Here is a 22097-nt window from a genome sequence, read left to right on the forward strand (position 1 = left end):
ACCCCACTCTGTAACACAACAAAATGTGGGAAAAGTCAAGGGGTGTGAATATTTTTTGAAGGCACAGTAAATGCACAGGATATGCACTAATATAAGTAAACAACTTACATTTGGACAACTATACATTATAGAAGGCACTTATTGTTAGTGATGTTTACATTTATTATGCTTTGACATTGGCAGAAATATTTTTAACTTTGAAATGATTACATAAACCAGATCTTTTCAATCTTTTTAATAGAAAAAGATAAACAAAAAAACTAATACAAAAGGAAACAACTTACAGCATATTTACAGCATAAGTTTTTTTTTTTTTGACCCTCATATGTTATACCATATTTAACAAAATTATAGGCGTTAGTTACTATAAACGATTTGATATCTGTCTGCATTGAATAACTAATTGTTGCATAATGTGGACATAGTTTTTCTACATACCCTGTGAGTAATAGGTTCTATCTGTGTGGCTATAAAAGTAGCCCAAGTTCACTTTCATGCAGTGCACAAGACACAGATATAGTGAGATTTGATGGTCAAGCTATTCAACACAATCTCTAATCAACCATACCAGGACAATTTTAGACACATAAATACTTCTGTTTTGGGGTCTGACCAAGTCCGTCATGATTAATCAAGTTCGAGAGCCGCCAAAATACTAAAAGATTGTACCACATCTGTACTATTAGATGAAATGTGGTCAATCTAAGTCCAAACTCCAACACCAAGTGCATGTATGGTGGCAACGTTCCATGTCTGAGAATAACCATGTTTAGACAACGATGCACCGAGTTCTTCAGTACCAAGTCTTTAGTACTGTATTCATTCAACACAGATGAGGTACTTTAGCCCAATACAAGGAGAGCATTTCTATAGTGCAAGTTGGGCCAAGGATGCAGCTCAGCAGCAATAGCATTTTCACCATAACATAATGTGAACAACCACCCCCCCCACTGTCTTTCAGAGTTAGATCGTGGAAGGAGAAGAATACATACAAACAAAAACTGGTGACAATCATGATCATGGATCTTCTCAATAAAATAGGAACAGTAAATGAAAACACTGTTGATTTCTGTCTTTTACCAGCTCACTCTATCGAGGGCTCTGGCTCTGCTGCACTCCAACAATGTACTCCAGCAGCACCTGTTCACTATGGCCCACCTGACCAGGCAACATAGTGACTTGGCCATCCCAGCAGATCTCTTCAGAGGAGCCCATTCTCAGCCTTTCGCTCTCTGGCACTGTCACTGTCCGACCACAGTAGAACTCAAGTGCTGGGCAGTTGGCCTCTCAGACTGACAGTTCTCTCCAGGGCCCTCAGCCCCCCTTCTCTCCCCCTCACTGTCCGTCTCTCTACAGCGGTCCGGTTAGAGGAGAGCAGAAGTCATCTCTTTACCTTGGCGTCTTCTCGGATCTTCCATATCATGAGCTCCATGCAGGCGCAGGCGTCCTCACTGGAGTCATGACCTTCAACTGAAACCAGAGAGGGAAATGGCCTACTAGTGACATGTTACATACATATTATTTTTATATATATATATATATATATATATATATATATATAATACAGAGGAACAATAAACAGTGGAGTGAGGGTTTAGCTGCTCACCGCTGTCCTGTATGATGCGTTTGAGGTGATCTGCCATGAGGTTCCTCAGGGCCCGCTTGTAGGGCAAGCCCAGGCGATGGGGGAACACGATGGCTGTGTCCACTACAGTGCTGTGTATGACCTACGAAGACAGCATGAGATACGGAGTGAGAGGGCTTTTACACACACACCTAACTACCTACCTACAGTGAGGGAACAAAGTATTTGATCCCCTGCTGATTTTGTACGTTTGCCCACTGACAAAGAAATGATCAGTCTATAACAACAAAGAAATCCAGAAAAACGCATGCAAAAATTTTTTATAAATTGATTTGCATTTTAAATGAGGGAAATAAGTATTTGACCCCCTCTCAATCAGAAAGATTTCTGGCTCCCAGGTGTCTTTTATACAGGTAACGAGCTGAGATTAGGAGCACACTTAAAGGGAGTGCTCCTAATCTCAGCTTGTTACCTGTATAAAAGACACCTGTCCACAGAAGCAATCAATCAATCAGATTCCAAACTCTCCACCATGGCCAAGACCAAAGACCTCTCCAAGGATGTCAGGGACAACATTGTAGACCTACACAAGGCTGGAATGGGCTACAAGACCATCGCCAAGCAGCTTGGTGAGAGGGTGACAACAGTTGGTGCGATTATTCGCAAATGGAAGAAACACAAAATAACTGTCAATCTCCCTCGGCCTGGGGCTCCATGCAAGATCTCACCTCGTGGAGTTGCAATGATCATGAGAACGGTGAGGAATCAGCCCAGAACTACATGGGAGGATCTTGTCAATGATCTCAAGGCAGCTGGGACCATAGTCACCAAGAAAACAATTGGTAACACACTAAGCCGTGAAGGACTGAAATCCTGCAGCGCCCGCAAGGTCCCCCTGCTCAAGAAAGCACATATACAGGCCTGTCTGAAGTTTGCCAATGAACATCTGAATGATTCAGAGGAGAACTGGGTGAAAGTGTTGTGGTCAGATGAGACCAAAATCGAGCTCTTTGGCATCAACTCAACTCGCCGTGTTTGGAGGAGGAGGACATGGAGGTGGAAACATTAGGCTTTGGGGGTATTTTTCTGCTAAGGGGACAGGACAACTTCACCGCATCAAAGGGACGTTGGACGGGGCCATGTACCGTCAAATCTTGGGTGAGAACCTCCTTCCCTCAGCCAGGGTATTGAAAATGGGTTGTGGATGGGTATTCCAGCATGACAATGACCCAAAACACACGGCCAAGGCAACAAAGGAGGGGCTCAAGAAGAAGCACATTAAGGTCCTGGAGTGGCCTAGCCAGTCTCCAGACCTTAATCCCATAGAAAATCTGTGGAGGGAGCTGAAGGTTCGAGTTGCCAAACGTCAGCCTCGAAACCATAATGACTTGGAGAAGATCTGCAAAGAGGAGTGGGACAAAATCCCTCCTGAGATGTGTGCAAACCTGGTGGCCAACTACAAGAAACGTCTGACCTCTGTGATTGCCAACAAGGGTTTTGCCACCAAGTACTAAGTCATGTTTTGCAGAGGGGTCAAATATTTATTTCCCTCATTTTAAATGCGTTTTTCTGGATTTTTTTGTTGTTATTCTGTCTCTCACTGTTCAAATAAACCTACCATTAAAATTATAGACTGATCATGTCTTTGTCAGTGGACAAACGTACAAAATCAGCAGGGGATCAAATACTTTTTCCCCCTCACTGTACCTACCTATGTTGTACTATACTTGTGAGGATTGATTCCCATTCAAAATCCTATTTTCCCTAACCCCTAAGCCTAAAATAGCTGTATTATTTTTTGTATTTTACCCCCTTAGACTGCTGTGCCACTTGGGAGGCCCCACTAAAATAGACTTTAAAAAAAAAGTGAGGACTGGCAAAATGTCTAACTTCTGAGTTGGTTTTCTATTTGTGTGAGGACTTCTGGTACTCACACGAATAGTATAGTAAAACACGCGCACACACATAATGACCAGAGGGCAATCAGATTAGGGGCGTGTGTATGTGTACCTTGAGGGCGAAGAGGTCACTCTCCAGGCTGTGTCCTATGAGGATGGACTCAGCGCTGAACATGTTGAGGATCACCGCCTGCACGTCTCTCAGGGTGATGGTGGCATTCTCCAGGTCCTCCTCCGTTACACCAGAAAACCTGCGTAAACCATGAAAACTTGTATTTTGTCCTAGCGTGTGTGCGCACATTCTCCACACTCAAGACTGAACAAAGTAATTCTCGATCCCTTACCGTGTGTTGTAGTCAACCACTTTGCTTTCAGGTTTGACAAATGTGTCATAGATGACTTTCAGCTCAGAGTTGATAACAGTCACCCTGGTCAGCTCTAGACCCTGCTTTGTGTAGCACTATTACCGAGGAGAAAGAGAGCAAGAAAGACAACACATTATATAGAGTATTAAGAGCCACTCTCAGCACTCATACAGCTAATTGTGCCCAAAGAAAAGCAATGCAGCAGCCAGCTCACCATCTCACAGTCCAGAGCATAGACTCCACCGTTGCCGTCCGGGGGCAGCTGTTTCTCAAAGGTCTGAACGTAGCTGTCCAATGACTCTTTGCGTCCGTCCTGAACGTGTTGCTGTGGACAGATAGGAGGCAAGGTGAAAAATCAATGGCAGGTATTAGTTTATACTTAAATGTAACACAAACAGAGAAAGTATTCTGCTTTGAATGGAAGTCATCAAGCGCAATCAGTAGCAGTCACGATGTGCCTTGGACAACACTGCCCCCTTGTGTTCCCATATGCTTCTCAGTTCAAACTCAGTACTGACATTACTGATCACACAGCAGAACTGTTAGGTGTGTTACCTTAGACACGGAGCAGCCAGGAGAGCCCACAGACCCTGAACAGCAGTTGTAGTTGGTCTCCCAGCCTCCCGACACTGTTACCACAAACACACAGAAGCTCTTGCTAGTCCAATTCAAAATATGACACTACATTCAAATCCTAACATTCCCATTACAACACGCACAAACTCAATAACTGCAAAAGTTCATAGACAGACAGAGAGACATAGACAGACAAATACAGTAAACTCCAAAAGTTTTGGGAGAGTGACACCATTTTGTATGTTTGGCTCTGTACTCCAGCACATTGGATTTTAAATGATACAATGACTATGAGGTTAAACTGCAGACTGTCAGCTTTAATTTGAGGGTATTTTCATCCATATCGGGTGAACCGTTTAGAAACTTTTTGTACATAGTTTCCCCCCCATTTAAGTTTGTTTTGGTTGTGTTAGATTATTTTGTGCCCAATAGAAATGAATGGTAAATAATGTAGTGTCATTTTGGAGTCACTTTTATTGTAAATAAGAATATAATACAATAACAGGGGAGGTTAGCATTTTGGGGGGGTATGATATTTGTGCTTCTGTAACTTTCTCACTCATCATTATTCCCGATTAATTTAGGACTATCCGTAATCATGTTAGCATCCACATGAATCTAGAAGTGTTTAGAAACATTTTCTATTCTCATTTACAATAAAAGTGACTCCAAGATGACACAATACATTATTTACCATTCATTTCTATTGTGTACAAAATAATCTGAAACACAACCAAAACAAACAGCAAACGCATCCAACAAGTTTGTAGTCACAAGCTTGATGTAATCATTGTGTGCTAGGTATATGGGACCAAACACTAAACTTTTGACTACTTTAATTTTGAATTTGTCCCAATACTTTTGGTCCCCTAAAATGGGGGGAATATGTAAAAAAGTGCTGTATTTTCTAAACGGTTCACCCGATATGGATGAAAATACCATCAAATTAAAGCTGCACTTTAACCTCAGTCATTGTATCATTTCAAAGTGCTGAAGTACAGAGCCAAAACAAAAACAATTGTCACTAACCACATTTCCACCCACCATTTCATGCGGATGAATTACCTGACGCATGAAAAGTCACGACTGTGCTGATGGAAACATGAAATGTCGGTAACATTGTATAAATGCCTGTGGGATCTTTTGGGGTCTGTAAAATTAATTATGTGCGACATGGCGGTGGAAACATCTTTATGCGCAAATATTGATATAATAACCATCAATCACATCGAAGTAAACTTGGGAGTCACGCGATGATATGTTGTGTGGTTCTCCCACTACGACGACTCGGGAAAGCATGCCGTTTATTAGGCTACAGATGAAATAAGTTATGAAGAACTTCACTGGGTGGTGAATGTGCAAGGTGATGAGCATGATGCTCCTTTCCAATAAATATCAAGGGTCTTATTCTGGTGACATGATGATCGATGCTTGGCTGCCGATTGACAAATAATATCACTCTTATCAATAATAATCTCATAATGTAGGTAGCCTACCCACACTGTATCTGCTAGCTGTTGGCAGGACCAGAGTGGGTACATTTGCTATATAAATGCAACAGGTTTTTTTTACAAAACCATCAGTAGAGTTGAAAATACGACGAATACCCAATTAACCTTTATTTTTCATTTGGTACTTGGGAATTGAATGGCAAAAGTTACACTAAATTACCAAAAGTATGTGGACACCTGCTCGTCGAACATCTCATTCCAAAATCATGGGCATTAATATGGAGTTGGTCCCCCCTTTGCTGCTATAACAGCCTTGCTGGAACATTGCTGCAGAGACTTGCTTCTATTCAGCCACAACAGCATTAGTGAGATCGGGAACTGATGTTGGGTGATTAGGCCTGGCTCGCATTCGGCGTTCCTATTCATCCCAAAGGTGTTCGATGGGGTTATGGTCATGGCTCTGTGCAGGCCAGTCAAGTTCTTCCACACCAATCTCGACAAACCATTTCTGTATGGACCTCGCTTTGTGCACGTGGGCATTGTCATGCTGAAACAGGAAAGGGCCTTCCCCAAACTGTTGCCACAATGTTGGAAGTACAGAATCATCTAGAATGTCATTGTATGCTGTAGCATTATGATTTCTCTTCACTGGAACTAAGGGGCCTAGCCCGAACCATGAAAAACAGCCCCAGACCATTATTCCTTCTCCACCAAACTTTACAGTTGGCACTACGTATTGGGGCAGGTAGCATTCTCCTGGCATCCGCCAAACACAGATTCGTCAGTCGGACCGACAGATGGTGAAGCTTGATTCATCACTCCAGAGTCCAATGGTGGCATTGCGCATGGTGATCTTAGGCTTGTGTGCGGCTGCTCGGCCATGGACACCCATTTAATGAAGCTCCCGACGAACAGTTCTTGTGCTGACGTTGCTCCCAGAGGCAGTTTGGAACTCGGTAGTGAGTGTTGCAACTGAGGACAGAGGATTTTTACGCGCTACGCGCTTCAGCACTCGGCGTCCCGTTCTATGAGCGTGTGTGGCCTACCACTTCGCGGCTGAGCCGTTGTTGCTCCCAGACGTTTCCACTTCACAATAACAGCACTTACAGCAGCTCTAGCAGGGCAGAAATTTCACCAACTGACTTGTTGGAAAGGTGGCATCCTATGACGGTGACACACTAAACGTCACTAAGCTCTTCAGTAAGGCCATTCTACTGCCAAAGTTTGTCTATGGAGATTGCATGGCTGTGTGCTCGATTTTATACACCTGTCAGCAACGGGTGTGGCTGAAATAGTCAGAAGTTTACATAGACTTAGGTTGGAGTCATTAAAACTTGTTTTTCAACCACTCCACACATTTCTTGTTTACAAACTATAGTTTTGGCAAGTCGGTTAGGACATCTACTTTGTGCATGACACGTAATTTTTCTAACAATTGTTTACAGACAGATTATTTCACTGTATCACAATTCCAGTGGGTCAGAAGTTTACATACACTAAGTTGACTGTGCCTTTAAACAGCTTGGAAAATTCCAGAAAATTATGTCATGGCTTTAGAAGCTTCTGATGGGCTAATTGACATCATTTGAGTCAATTGAAGGTGTACCTGTGGATGTATTTCAAGGCCTACCTTCAAACTCAGTGCCTCTTTGCTTTACATCATGGGAAAATCAAAAGAAATCAGCCAAGACCTCAGAAAAACAAATTGTAGACCTCCACAAGTCTGGTTCATCCTTGGGAGCAATTTCCAAACGCCTGAAGGTACCACGTTCATCTGTACAAACAATAGTACGCAAGTATAAACACCATGGGACCACGCAGCCGTCATACCGCTCAGGAAGGAGACGCGCTCTGTCTCCTAGAGATGAACGTACTTTGGTGCGAAAAGTGCAAATCAATCCCAGAAAAACAGCAAAGGACCTAGTGAAGATGCTGGAGGAAACAGGTACAAAAGTATCTATATCCACAGTAAAACGAGTCCTATATCGACATAACCTGAAAGGCCGCTCAGCAAGGAAGAAGCCACTGCTCCAAAACCGCCATAAAAAAGCCAGACTACAGTTTGCAACTGCACATGGGGACAAAGATCGTACTTTTAGGAGAAATGTCCTCTGGTCTGATGAAACAAAAATAGAACTGTTTGGCCATAATGACCATCGTTGTTTGGAGGAAAAAGGGGATGGCTTGCAAGCCGAAGAACACCATCCCAACCGTGAAGCACAGGGGTGGCAGCATCATGCTGTGGGGGTGCTTTGCTGCAGGAGGGACTGGTGCACTTCACAAAATAGATAGCATCATGAGGAAGGAAAATTAGGTGGATATATTGAAGCAACATCTCAAGACATCAGTCAGGAAGTTAAAGCTTGGTCGCAAATGGGTCTTCCAAATGGACAATGACCCCAAGCATACTTCCAAAGTTGTGGCAAAATGGCTTAAGGACAACAAAGTAAAGGTATTGGAGTGGCCTTCACAAAGCCCTGACCTCAATCCTATAGAAAATGTGTGGGCAGAACTGAAAAAGCGTGTGCGATCAAGGAGGCCTACATACCTGACTCAGTTACACCAGCTCTGTCAGGAGGAATGGGCCAAAATTCACCCAACTTATTGTGGGAAGCTTGTGGAAGGCTACCCGAAACGTTTGACTCAAGTTAAACAATTTAAAGGTAATGCTACCAAATACTAATTGAGTGTATGTAAACTTCTGACCCACTGGGAATGTGATGAAAGAAATAAAAGCTGAAATAAATCATTATCTCTACTATTATTCTGACATTTCACATTCTTAAAATAAAGTGGTGATCCTAACTGACCTAAGAGAGGGAATTTTTACTAGGATTAAATGTCAGCAATTGTGAAAAACTGAGTTTAAATGTATTTGGCTAAGGTGTATGTAAACTTCCGACTTCAACTGTTCATTTGTACAGTGGGGGAAAAAAGTATTTAGTCAGCCACCAATTGTGCAAGTTCTCCCACTTAAAAAGATGAGAGGGGCCTGTAATTTTCATCATAGGTACACGTCAACTATGACAGACAAAATGAGGGGAAAAAATCCAGAAAATCACATTGTAGGATTTTTAATATATTTATTTGCAAATTATGGTGGAAAATAAGTATTTGGTCAATAACAAAAGTTTCTCAATACTTTGTTATATACCCTTTGTTGGCAATGACACAGGTCAAACGTTTTCTGTAAGTCTTCACAAGGTTTTCACACACTGTTGCTGGTATTTTGGCCCATTCCTCCATGCAGATCTCCTCTAGAGCAGTGATGTTTTGGGGCTGTCGCTGGGCAACACGGACTTTCAACTCCCTCCAAAGATTTTCTATGGGGTTGAGATCTGGAGACTGGCTAGGCCACTCCAGGACCTTGAAATGCTTCTTACGAAGCCACTCCTTTGTTGCCCGGGCGGTGTGTTTGGGATCATTGTCATGCTGAAAGACCCAGCCACGTTTCATCTTCAATGCCCTTGCTGATGGAAGGAGGTTTTCACTCAAAATCTCACGATACATGGCCCCATTCATTCTTTCCTTTACACGGATCAGTCGTCCTGGTCCCTTTGCAGAAAAACAGCCCCAAAGCATGATGTTTCCACCCCCATGCTTCACAGTAGGTATGGTGTTCTTTGGATGCAACTCAGCATTTTTTGTCCTCCAAACACGACGAGTTGAGTTTTTACCAAAAAGTTATATTTTGGTTTCATCTGACCATATGACATTTTCTCCCAATCCTCTTCTGGATCATCCAAATGCACTCTAGCAAACTTCAGACGGGCCTGGACATGTACTGGCTTAAGCAGGGGGACACGTCTGGCACTGCAGGATTTGAGTCCCTGGCGGCGTAGTGTGTTACTGATGGTAGGCTTTGTTACTTTGGTCCCAGCTCTCTGCAGGTCATTCACTAGGTCCCCCCGTGTGGTTCTGGGATTTTTGCTCACCGTTCTTGTGATCATTTTGACCCCACGGGGTGAGATCTTGCGTGGAGCCCCAGATCGAGGGAGATTATCAGTGGTCTTTTATGTCTTCCATTTCCTAATAATTGCTCCCACAGTTGATTTCTTCAAACCAAGCTGCTTACCTATTGCAGATTCAGTCTTCCCAGCCTGGTGCAGGTCTACAATTTTGTTTCTGGTGTCCTTTGACAGCTCTTTGGTCTTGGCCATAGTGGAGTTTGGAGTGTGACTGTTTGAGGTTGTGGACAGGTGTCTTTTATACTGATAACAAGTTCAAACAGGTGCCATTAATACAGGTAACGAGTGGAGGACAGAGGAGCCTCTTAAAGAAGAAGTTACAGGTCTGTGAGAGCCAGAAATCTTGCTTGTTTGTAGGTGACCAAATACTTATTTTCCACCATAATTTGCAAATAAATTCCTAAAAAATCCTACAATGTGATTTTCTGGGGAAAAAATTCTCAATTTGTCTGTCATAGTTGACGTGTACCTATGATGAAAATTACAGGCCTCTCATCTTTTTAAGTGGGAGAACTTGCACAATTGGTAGCTGACTAAATACTTTTTCCCCCACTGTATATATGGCCTCCCGAGTGGCGCAGCGGTCTAAGGCACTGCATCTCAGTGCTTGAGGCGTCACTACAGATCCCCTGGTTCGATTCCAGGCTGTATCACAACCGGCCGTGATTGGGAGTCCCATAGGGCGGCGCACAATTGGCCCAATGTCATCCGGGTTTGGCCGGTGTAGGCCGTCATTGTAAATAAGAATTTGTTCTTAACTGACTTGCCTAGTTAAATAAAGGTACAAATTAAATAAATATATAGCGTATTTTAATGTGCACTACGTCCTCACGCACAGACTTTTATCCGCAAAAAGTCTGTTTGATGGAAACATCTCTGGTGGGAAAATGCTTATATTGTTTTATGCAGATTTTAGAATATTTACATGAAAATCTGTCGCAAATTGGATGGAAACCTAGCTAGTGTCCAAATACTTTTGGAACTCACTATTTACGTACAGACATACAGACAGACCTACCTTTATGTCTACGCAGACGGCCCCAGTGATGATTACACTCCTCCTTGCGAACACAGTTGCCGTTGGCGTTGATCCTATACTCGGCCCCACATCGACAGCACACCTTGGCAAACGCTTTGAACAAATCAAAGAATCTGTTAGTCTGGTAGGGGAGGATTTGATCCAACCAGACTGAGGAGGGTGTGTGTAGGTGCTTTGTAGAGATTTACGGTCAACATTCTTCTTCTCTGGGACGTTGTGGACCACGGCTCGACCGGAGCGCTCAGGGTGTGGCCTGGGGTATCCATGCTCCTGCAGCTGCTCCTCCGTCATCAGATAGTCCCTCAGCTTCCTGTATAGCCTGACACCTGCAGCCGGACAGACAACACATAGCTAGAATACAAAGCTCCCGCCTAATCAAACATATTCTGCCAGTAATACCAGCTCCAACCAGAGGAGGACCAGCTACTCACCACTGAGTTTCTCCTCCTGTTGCTTTCCAGTCCTGTTGATGGTGAAGCTGGTCTTGGCAGCAAGGCGTCCCCCCAGCACTTCCTCATGGGACTGGGCCTTCCTGTTCCCCAGCGCTGCAGGGCTCCCTGAAAGAAGACAAGCAGGCTGATTAGACTCTGATCTAAGTCAGTTTGGTTATTTTTCACCTAATGGTAAAGGTTGGCATTTTTGGAGGGAGATTTTATCCTAGATCTGTGCAAAAGGGTAACGACTTACAGAAGCGCTGCAACTACACCAAACACCATCTGTTTGTAATTGCTACATAGATAATGTATGTGTCAGTGACATACTGGCAACGGGTGAGGTGGGGGAGATGCTCTTGCTGCGTAGCTTCTTCAGTGTGTTGACTGCCACGTTGAGGTAGATGTTCTTACTGCTGCTCCGGTCATACACCACCTTCTCTTCGTCCAGGGCCTAGAGACACAGTTGACTGTTTTCAACTTAAACTCACATCAAATATTTCAAACATAACTCATCCACCCTTTCCTAAAATGGGATACCACTAGCAGTGCTATGAGGACACATACTTTACTGTAGACATGGATAGATTTGATGATAAATCAGTTCAACCCTGTGTGGTCTCACATACCATTTGGAAGGCCAAGTCTTCAGAGGGGCAGAACTTCATACACTCATCTATAAAGTTGTTGAGGTATCGCTGGCGGACGTTGGTGGGCACTTTGGCCCCAAACTCAGTGGGAATCACTGGGCGCTTCATTGCAGAGCTCTGAGAAGAACATAAAAAATAATGTCAACTAAATGGACACAAATATCATGTTTTCATGATAATGTTGTGACATACTATAAATTCCTGGTGTTACCTTCATTGTGGGAGTGTGTGCTACCCTCTTCTGTGCAATAGTGGTGGTGGTCTTTGACAGGATGCCGGCTGATGTTTGGGCCTTCACAGAGAAACCTCCTGGGAGGGTCCTGGTGGGCGACAATACTCTGCTGCCTGCTAGCTTTGCCTCGGCAAGACCTGCAGTCAGATAAAGAAAGGTTTGGGAAACCCTGCATTAGATGACATGACCATATATAGGGTGAAAGATAGAAAGGCCAAGCATTCTTACCAGACTTGGAGGAGGATGGTAAGGGGGTGGGGCGGTGGGCTACTCTCTTCCTCTCCCCAGGGAAGGGGCTGGGGCTGGGTCTTGGCCTGGGTCTGGGTGTAGAGGCAGTCTTCACGGCTGCAGCAAGCTGGGCGGCCTGCTGCTGGGCAATCTGCATGCGCTGGTAACAGATCTCCTGGGCAGTCAGTCTCCTGTACGGTGGAGGCTTTGGCGTTGCCTCAGTCTGAAAACACAGAATCCAGTTTGTATTCAATGAAACGCTTTTTGCTACCGTGGTTACCATAGAGATGTGGGTAAATACCAGAGAACAAACTCACACTTCCTTTGGCAGAGAAATGTGAAACCCTCTTCTTCTGCCCAGGAAAGAGAGTAGTTTGATTGCTGTCTGTGGTGGCATCCTCATCGTCAGAATCTTTCGAGGGCTGGGAAGGGAGAGGAAAAACTGAATAAAATGTACATTTCACACAATATTTTACGAATAGAATATTGGAGACAAACACATTACATTCAGTCCCATTCTAAAACAAATTACACCAATTATTACTGATCTGTATGAACAGGATAAACTGCAATGAATGCTAACCTAAGGAAATATTGTACAAAACAAGTTACAATGAAGGGAGATGGCAATCTATGGGTACCTTGGCTTGCCTTCCCTTGTCCTCTGTCTTCACATCCTTGGATTCATTGAAGATCCGTAAGCACTCCTCCATTGGGTCATCATCCAGGTCAAAGTCCAGGTCCACCTGCAGACCGGAGTAGTCCACTCCACCACCATCCATGTCATCATAGCCTCTGTCATCATCTGGACCAACGTCATCATCCTCTGAGGATGAGGGGGTGAGCTCTGTGGCATTCCTCTTGTTCAAACGCCCCCTCTTGAAAGCAGCAGCTGACTTCCTCACAATTGTCTCCTCTTCGTCATCCTCCTCAGGTTTCTCCTCTGCACTCTCATCCCCAAACAGATCTACGTGACTCAGAGATCTTTGTTTTACCTTTCCTGTTTTGCCATCTGAGGAGCTTCTGCTGGTTTTCTTCACCTTGTCTTTACTGCTGTTAGAACTGTTAGAACTCCCTTTGCTAACTTTATTGCAGTCCTTTTCTCTTCCACTGCTGTAATGTTTACCATTCTTGTGTTCTTTAAACTTAGAAGAGTCCTTTTCCTTGTCTGAATTCTTCAGTTTTTTACTATCCCCACCCCCCTTTTCTCTCTCACTCTCGCTCTTGCTTGACTCCCCTTTTACTTTGTCTGTCCTTATCTTACTCTTTCCATCACTTCTCTTTCCTTCCTGTCCCTCCTTGCCTTTGTCTATGGATTTATCCTTTATCTTGCTTTTCTCCTCTTCTTTCTTTCCCTGATTCTTGCTGTCCTTCTTTGCAGTTTCGTGGCTTGATTTCTTTGAATCACTTATTTTCTTACCGTCCCCTGCTCCTTTTTCTTTACTACCACCACTCTTTTTACTGGACTCCTTTTCAGATTTATGCACCTTCTCTACTTTGCTGCTCTTCATGTGGCTGGTTTTAAATGGCCCTTTTTCAGTCTCTGGCCTGTCTTTTTGCCTTGCTACTTCCTGCTTCTCCGAGTCCTCCTGCTCTTTAACCTCCCTTCTCCTCTGTTGTTTCAGCCCATCTAGAGCTCCTTCTGTCCTCTCTCCTTTCCCTGGACCAGAGGCCTCCTCCACTAACCCACTGCTGCTCTTCCTCCTCTGCAGACGGCTGAGAGAGGTGGGTCGATACTCTGTCCCAGAGCTCTCCTCATCAGACTCAGATAAACTGGCAGTGTACTTCAGTGGGTCTGGTATCACCTGCCGAGGCTTCTTGATTGTTGGCACATATTCCTCATCAGTTGACGGCTTTCCTGTCCCTGACAGGTGAGGTCTTTTTTTCCCTTCTCCCTTAGAAGCACCTGTCCTCTGGTCTTTCTTATTCTTGCCAGCAATTTTAGCTGAATAGTTGGAGAGAGGGTCATATTCCATGTCTGTGGATGGTTTAGAATTATCCACTGTGTACTTGTTCTTGGAGGACGCATTAGTGGAGTATTTAGGACTAGTAGGGGGAGAGGGTAGATGAGGAGTTCGTGTTCGAGGAGCAGGCTTTTTCAAAGCTGTTTTGGTAACTGAGGTGGGCACATATTCCATGGAGCTTGCATGGTTGTCCTTGCTGTCAGAGTCCAAGGTGTACTTACTGGAGCGAGGGGTGGGGTTGTAATCTGCTGTTGTAGTCATCTGATAACTGCCTGGGTCATACGCCAAGTGGGATGCCACGGCCGGTAGTTTTGGCCAGTTAGCCATCACTTTGGGGGAACTGGTGGTAGGGTCATATTCCTGGTCCCCAGTTCCTGAGAGTGGTTTTGGCACCACTTTGGGGGAACTGGCAGTAGGGTCATATTTTTTGTCCCCAGTTTGAGAGAGTGGTTTCGGCTGTTTCGCCAACACTTTGGGAGAACTGGCAGAAGGGTCATATTCCTGGTCTCCGATTCGTGAGAGCTTCTTCTTTTCCCGCTCCACCTCACTGCGTACCTCCTCGATGGCACGGTTGACCAACTCAAGCTCGAGGGCACCCATGTCCACTGTTGCAGCAGCAGGCTCCCCATTCTGTTGCTCCTCTGGTCTTACTACCTCTGGGTTGAATGGGTCATAGCCACCTTGCTCTGAAGAAAGCCATTAGATACCAATTAGGATTAGCAAATTGTCAATAATTTTCTATGGTAAGTATAATGCACAGTTTTACAGTACTCTTAACAGTTCAGTTGAATATGTTATGTCTTTACCTTGCATAGAAATAAGGTTTCAAATGCCATTGTCAACAAACCTGACTTCAGACAACACGCAGAACCATTCAGAGTTCAAAGGGTTAACATCAGGACACCACTTACTTCACTCTGACTTTACTAGCTAGCTAATGGTAATGCAGCTAAAACGAATTACACAGTATAGCCGATTGAGGATGTATTTAATGTACAAGATGTGACGTTATCAACCCCTCAGTAAGGCTGAAACATGTTTTATATATTTCACAATGGTTAACACATTAGCTTCAATACTTGCACATTTAGTTAAACACTGTAGCTAACGTTATGCAGCCACTGCGACATCAATAAACATTGGATAGCTAGCTAACATAGCGAAGTTATAGGAATACAAAATAAATGCAAGTCACCCTTTTGGTTGGAGTAAAGTTCTTTTGATTTTCTAGTGTAATTTGATCCATAAGACGCACGTCTATGTTTGCTGTGTCTGAAGTGACAGTATGGTCTGTTGCACCCATATTTGCCGCTTTCCTCGTTGTAGCTATCCGTGTAAAACGGGCAGTCAATTCCACGGAAGAAACCGGTGGATCTCAGCATAGTCTTCCCAGACCTCTCTCATACCCGCAGAATCGAGACCGACAATTTGGTGTCGTAGTTCGTGTTTTAATTGTAATAAATCGAGAAGAATCCACTCGTCTTCACATAAATAGGTCCATGTAAAACAACAATACAGCGTCCCTACGACGCCATGTTGGATGGTTAAAAAAAAGCTGTCGCGAGAAGCCCCACGTCGCACAAATCCACGTCATTGAGAATACCAAGTATTTGCCTGTGCAAGTTCAGGCCAAGGCAATGCGAGCACGTGGGTGTAAGAAAACTACCCACAGCATACTTTTGTCGTTTCATTTCTCACCTTCAAAATACGTGTTAACATTTGCCATCTCATTGTGTAAACGTGACTAAGGACTTAAAGTGACTATGAACATTAACAGTTCACCCTGCTACCTCAGCCTCGCTGACGCTTAACTACACAGGTGTTGGCAAGACTAGCGACCTCAAGCTTCTGTTAAGAATGTTTTAGCGCACAGTAAATAACCTTTGAAGTCTGTGTAGCTTGACTTGAGACCCAGTAGTCAGGTCAGCCTAATTTGTTCAGTTCTCCTCCTGGTGTTTACACAGGCAGCCAGATGCTGATTATTTTCTCTCACTAATTGGTCTATTGACCAATCAGATCTGAAAGAAATCTGTGATTAGACAAAAGACCAATTAGTGGGAGGGGAGAAAAAAAAATCTGAATTGGGCTGCATGTGTAAACGCTGCCTAAGTGGGCTGCAGCATTCTATAGCTTAATACCTGTGACTCAGATCTGAGTTTAAGATGAAAGAAACCAGACCATGAAGAAAGTGTTTATTTCACAAGTTTATTTTTTCCAGTCCTTATATGGTAATCAGAACAGCTGATATAATGATGAGAAACTGCACTCTTCCTAATCAAAACATATGTAGGTAGGCCTATAGGAAAACGAAAAATGTGTTTACCAGAATTACACTGATTTGAGAGATTGAAACAGATGTTACCACATTCAATCTACCAAAAAAAAGGTCACGTATGGCATCAAAATACACACATTTACTTTGTCTGATTCTTCAAGCAGGTTTTTGTTGCCAAAATTGTTTTGGCCAAATGAGTTTAGACATAATACGACATCAATCGAGGATATGGGTCTATAAAATCAATATAACCATAAACAATTCATTATCATCTGTTAACACACAAAATGGTTATGCACGCAGTAACCCAACCATACCTTCCTGAGCTGAACCTCAAAGTCACCAACTCGCATACGAGGCCAGCTCTGCCCTTTTATACATGTTATTCACCTGTTGCGCCCAACTGATCAATTAAACCAAACAATTATGCAAATTGTTTGGTATAGCCAGCCCTACAATACATTTGTCCAAAATAGAGTAGGGCAAATGGGAACCTTTGAGCATATTTTGAGTCTATAAACAGCGCTATGGGCTGTGTAGACCTAATAATAATACATTAGAATGTATTCAACTTTTATAGCGCTTTTCTATTATCAGGGCTATGCATAGGCTATTAATTAGACTATAAGGAACAAACACTTTTTCATGATAGACATTCAAGTAAATAAGTAGATCAAGAGCAAATGCATGCATTTTATTACTGTGTATAGTTGTCTTTGACTTTGCTTGAAATAGTTATTGTGTGTCTACTGTGTCACAAATAAGAACGCAATACGCAATAGTTTATGACGCTTAGAGCGCTCCAGTGTGTGTTCTTGCTGAATGTTCTCTCTGTTAAACCAAGCTTCAAACGCACCATTAACGGGGCAAATTCTGAACACAAAATGTAGCAGGCTAGCTAGATGATGGTTTCCATCGCCAATATGTTTGCTACCGCAAATAATGATTTCAGCAATGGTGTGAATGTCTCTTCACGGCCTCTGTTCCTAGGTCTTGATGTGGCAATCCTTATCAATACCATTGTGATTTTATTCTGCTCAGGCCTCATACTGTGGTGCTTATGGGATCTATGGAGAAGAAAGGATGAAGACTTCGATGACAATGATTTTTTGTAAGTTTAGAAACATGTTTTGTTTGTGTGTGTGTGTGTGTGTGTGTGTGAGAGAGAGAGTGAGAGAGAGAGAGAGAGAGAGAGAGAGAGAGAGAGTGTGTGTGTGTGTGTGTGTGTGTGTGCTCTAGCCAACACTTAAGTAATTTTCTCTTCAAAAAATGTTTTTACTAATATCAGTGATATCTTTTCTCACAAGGGACATGCTGAAGGATTTGACCACCCAGAGCTACACCCTATACAGTAGCTGCTTAGACCATGTGAATGAACTGGATGATCTGCTGGAGAACACTGTGCACAAGGTCAGCTGTAGGAGCAGAAGACAGAGGAAGCCAAGGCAGCAGCGGTCTCAAGATTCCTACGACACGGCCAGTGAACTGGATACAAAGAGAAAACCTTCATTTTCCTCCAAACGTCATGTCGAGTTACTGGCTGACTGCAAACAGTGCAGGTCTATGCACCTGTGTAACAACGATGGTGGCAGGTGCGTCGACATCAGAGTGGACACTCCAGAGTCCAGAAACAAAACCACCACCAGCAGTAAGACTGAGGACAGCTTTTGGCCTCTGAACATTATGGGTTCCTCTGATTCTATCAGCTCATTTACCTCCTGGTCCTCCCTCAGCTCCTCAACATCCAGTCTATCCACTCTTGTGTCTGCAAGATCTGAGATGAGTGAAGCGATCCATGCTCCACCAGTGGTTTCCAAGGATGAGCCATGCTCTACTAACAAAGTTCCTGCTGGCAGGTCAGAGTTGAATAACCCACTGTCAGTAGAATTGCAGGGGAGGCACGGGCTAGAGCACAGTATCCGCAAAGAGGCCACAAAGAGGATTCCTGAGCTTGTTTTCAATGTTGAAGAGGAAGAACATCGACCTATGGTGTGTGACAAAGTTACAGATCCCGAACAGCACAACGCAAAGACCACATTTCAAAAAAGTCTTGCCATGTTTGAATATCTTATTAAAATCGAGGAAAAATCTTTTGGCAAATTATCAAAAGTGAACACTACTGATATATCCTGGGTGGCCTTCAATGATCAGAAAGCTCAGAAACGGGAAAAGATGGACCTCTTGTCTAAGCCACAGGGAAATGCTCGTCCTAAGAGGTTGGTGAAGAAGCTAGTCGGACCAGGTATTCGCATCCCTATAACCAGAGTGAAACATGTTTTATTCATAGAAAAGGCATCCATTCAACTTCTTGAGATGAACCTGAAACAGAAGCGTTTGGCAAATGTATTGGGAGCGACAACCATCTTCAGCAAGTCCATGGAACTGATCACACCCGAAGAAACTCCTCAGCCTAAGGAAGTGACATCATCAGAGGTAGAGTTGGAATTGAATTGCTCTAAGACACTTTTCATCAGCAAAGAAATGAGAGACAAGCTAGAGTTCCACATCAAACGCAAGACAATCCAACACCTCTGGGGTCTGCCTCAGGTGGTGCCAAAGTCTATTGATGCCCTCTTTCCCAAGGCACCAAAGATAGACCGGAGCAGAGTTTTCCCAAAGCCCAAGTATGACATTGAGGTGATGACAAGTGACTTGCCGTTTTTGACTGACGAACAGAAAGAGGCTTTAGAGGGCAATGTGAGGAAAAAGAAAGCTCACAAAAACTGGGGTTACCCAAAACGGATAATGGACTCTCTGAAGGCATTTGAGGTTCCTGAGGGTGTGGCCAAAGACCTGGACAAGAGACCTCGCCCTGGAACCAAAGTCCAACACCCCCCAGCGGCCTCTAAGGTTAAGGATATCCCTGTGGAGCCCAAAGAGCCTCAGTCATCAGCTACATCCGAAACCAACGACCTCAAAGAAATGAGTAATAAACAACAGAACAAGCAGAACAACTCCCACAACCTATTAGAATCCAGCACCGCTAAGATTCAAGAAAGAGGACTTCCCAAAGTAACTTTTGGGCATTTTTCTAAGAAGTGTTTCCATTCCGAGTATCCAGTACTCACAACGTTTTTGAAATTTGGATCCAATCTAAATAAATATTCACTACACAAAGGCTCCAATGTGCACAGAGAGTTGATTGCAGGGAGCACAGAAGGGGAGGGAAGAGACAAGGCATCCCCATCTCCACAGACACAGACTACCTGTCTGTCAGAGCAGCCATCAGACCCTGCAGGAAGGAAAATCTTTTTTTTTATCACTGTGAGTACCAACATTAAAAGTTTACTCTATGGCTGATACAATGTAATGTTATCATTCAAAGAAATTTTGCCATTTAGTAATAATTTCTTATTTCCCCTCAACAGGAGTCCTGAAGGAAGAATATATTTTTCCCTCAACAGGAGTCCTCTTTCTAAAGAAAGAATACTTTATTTTGACCAACATCAAATAAATACAGATATTATTTAGCATTTATCCCTTGATTCTGTGCAATATTTTTAGGCGAATGAAGTAGTTTCAGAAAGTAAACACTAGGGGGAAACATACTCTTAGGATTTGAGCGCTGCTCTAACTGTACTTAGCTAGATATAAACACTCCTACATATTTATTTGGACAGCAGTGCTTGACTTGGACTGAAATAGGTGACGGTACTCATTTTGGGTGCCGGTACTGTTTATATTTAGGTGCAGGAGCTGTGGGAGCTCCTGCATTTGCGAAGTGGTCTAGACTAGAGGAGTAGAGGTACAGTACCAGTCAAAAGTTTGGACACACCTACTCTTTCAAGGGTTTTTCTTAATTTTTTACTATTTTCTACATTGTAGAATAATAGTGAAGACATCAAAACTATGAAATAACACATATGGAATCATGTAGTAACCAAAGAAGTGTAAAACAAATCAAAACATATTTTATATTTGAGATTCTTCAAAGTAGCCACCCTTTGCCTTGATGACAGCTTTGCACACTCTTGGCATTCTCTCAACCAGCTTACATTTACATTTACATCATTTAGCAGACACTCTTATCCAGAGCGACTTACAAATTGGTGCATTCAACTTATGATAGCCAGTGGGACAACCACCTTTTTTAAATAATTGTTTTTTAAATGGGGGATGGGGGAAGAAGGATTACTTTATACTATTCCAGGTATTCCTTAAAGAGGTAGGGTTTCAAGTGTCTCCGGAAGGTGGTCAGTGACTCCGCTGTCCTGGCGTCGTGGGGGAGCTTGTTCCACCATTGGGGTGCCAGAGCAGCGAATAGCTTTGACTGGGCTGAGCGGGAACTGTGCTTCCGTAGAGGTAGGGGAGCTAGCCAGAGGTGGATGAACGTAGTGCCCTCGTTTGGGTGTAGGGTCTGATCAGAGCCTGAAGGTAAGGAGGTGCCGTTCCTCTCACAGCTCCGTAGGCAAGCACCATGGTCTTGTAGTAGATGCGAGCCTCAACTGGAAGCCAGTGGAGTGTGCGGAGGCGCGGGGTGACATGAGAGAACTTGGGAAGACGGGCTGCAGCGTTCTGGATAAGTTGTAGGGGTTTAATGGCACAGGCAGGGAGCCCAGCCAACAGCGAGTTGCAGTAATCCAGACGGGAGATGACAAGTGCCTGGATTAGGACCTGTGCCGCTTTCTGTGTAAGTTAGGGTCGTACTCTGCGAATGTTGTAGAGCATGAACCTGCAGGATCGGGTCACCGCTTTGATGTTAGCGGAGAACGACAGGGTGTTGTCCAGGGTCACGCCAAGGTTCTTTGCACTCTGGGAGGAGGACACAATGGAGTTGTCAACCGTGATGGCGAGATCATGGAGCGGGCAGTCCTTCCCCGGGAGGAAGAGCAGCTCCGTCTTGCCGAGGTTCAGCTTGAGGTGGTGATCCGACATTCACATTGATATGTCTGCCAGACATGCAGAGATGCGATTCGCCACCTGGTTATCAGAAGGGGGAAAGGAGAAAATTAATTGTGTGTCGTCTGCGTAGCAATGATAGGAGAGACCATGTGAGGATATGACAGAGCCAAGTGACTTGGTGTATAGAGAGAATAGGAGAGGGCCTAGAACTGAGCCCTGGGGGGCACCAGTGGTGAGAGCACGTGGTGCGGAGACAGATTCTCGCCACGCCACCTGGTAGGAGCGACCTGTCAGGTAGGACGAAATCCAAGAGAGAGCAGCGCCGGAGATGCCCAACTCGGAGAGGGTGGAGAGGAGGATCTGATGGTTCACAGTATCAAAGGCAGCGGATAGGTCTAGAAGGATAAGAGCAGAGGAGAGAGAGTTAGCTTTAGCAGTGCGGAGAGCCTCCATGACACAGAGAAGAGCAGTCTCAGTTGAATGACCAGTCTTGAAACCTGACTGGTTTGGATCAAGAAGGTCATTCTGAGAGAGATAGCAGGAGAGTTGGCTAGAGACGGCACGCTCAAGAGTTTTGGAGAGAAAAGAAAGAA

At 44.0% G+C, this 22097-nt stretch overlaps 2 protein-coding genes across 2 annotated transcripts; one reads left to right on the forward strand and one right to left on the reverse strand.

Annotated features, from left to right (window-relative positions):
• Positions 1 to 220: 220 nt before the first annotated feature.
• On the reverse strand, positions 221 to 15934 carry LOC121533454 (RNA exonuclease 1 homolog). The gene is made up of 16 exons (XM_041839411.2): positions 15583 to 15934; positions 13065 to 15073; positions 12741 to 12845; positions 12424 to 12646; positions 12175 to 12332; positions 11943 to 12080; positions 11644 to 11767; positions 11314 to 11439; positions 11071 to 11208; positions 10862 to 10975; positions 4404 to 4477; positions 4063 to 4173; positions 3828 to 3943; positions 3596 to 3734; positions 1607 to 1727; positions 221 to 1470 (listed from the first exon to the last, which is right to left on the reverse strand). The coding sequence occupies exons 1-16, from the start codon at positions 15767 to 15769 to the stop codon at positions 1382 to 1384; spliced, it is 3972 nt and encodes a 1323-aa protein (XP_041695345.2). The 5' UTR covers positions 15770 to 15934; the 3' UTR covers positions 221 to 1381.
• Positions 15935 to 17516: 1582 nt separating this feature from the next.
• On the forward strand, positions 17517 to 20108 carry LOC121532701. Its single transcript, XM_041838481.1, has 3 exons — positions 17517 to 17773; positions 17970 to 19926; positions 20031 to 20108. The coding sequence occupies exons 1-3, from the start codon at positions 17565 to 17567 to the stop codon at positions 20037 to 20039; spliced, it is 2175 nt and encodes a 724-aa protein (XP_041694415.1). The 5' UTR covers positions 17517 to 17564; the 3' UTR covers positions 20040 to 20108.
• The last annotated feature ends 1989 nt before the right edge of the window (positions 20109 to 22097 follow it).

The sequence above is a fragment of the Coregonus clupeaformis genome, chromosome 20 (genome assembly GCF_020615455.1).
Source record: "Coregonus clupeaformis isolate EN_2021a chromosome 20, ASM2061545v1, whole genome shotgun sequence".
In the NCBI taxonomy this organism is placed as follows: Eukaryota; Metazoa; Chordata; class Actinopteri; order Salmoniformes; family Salmonidae; genus Coregonus; species Coregonus clupeaformis.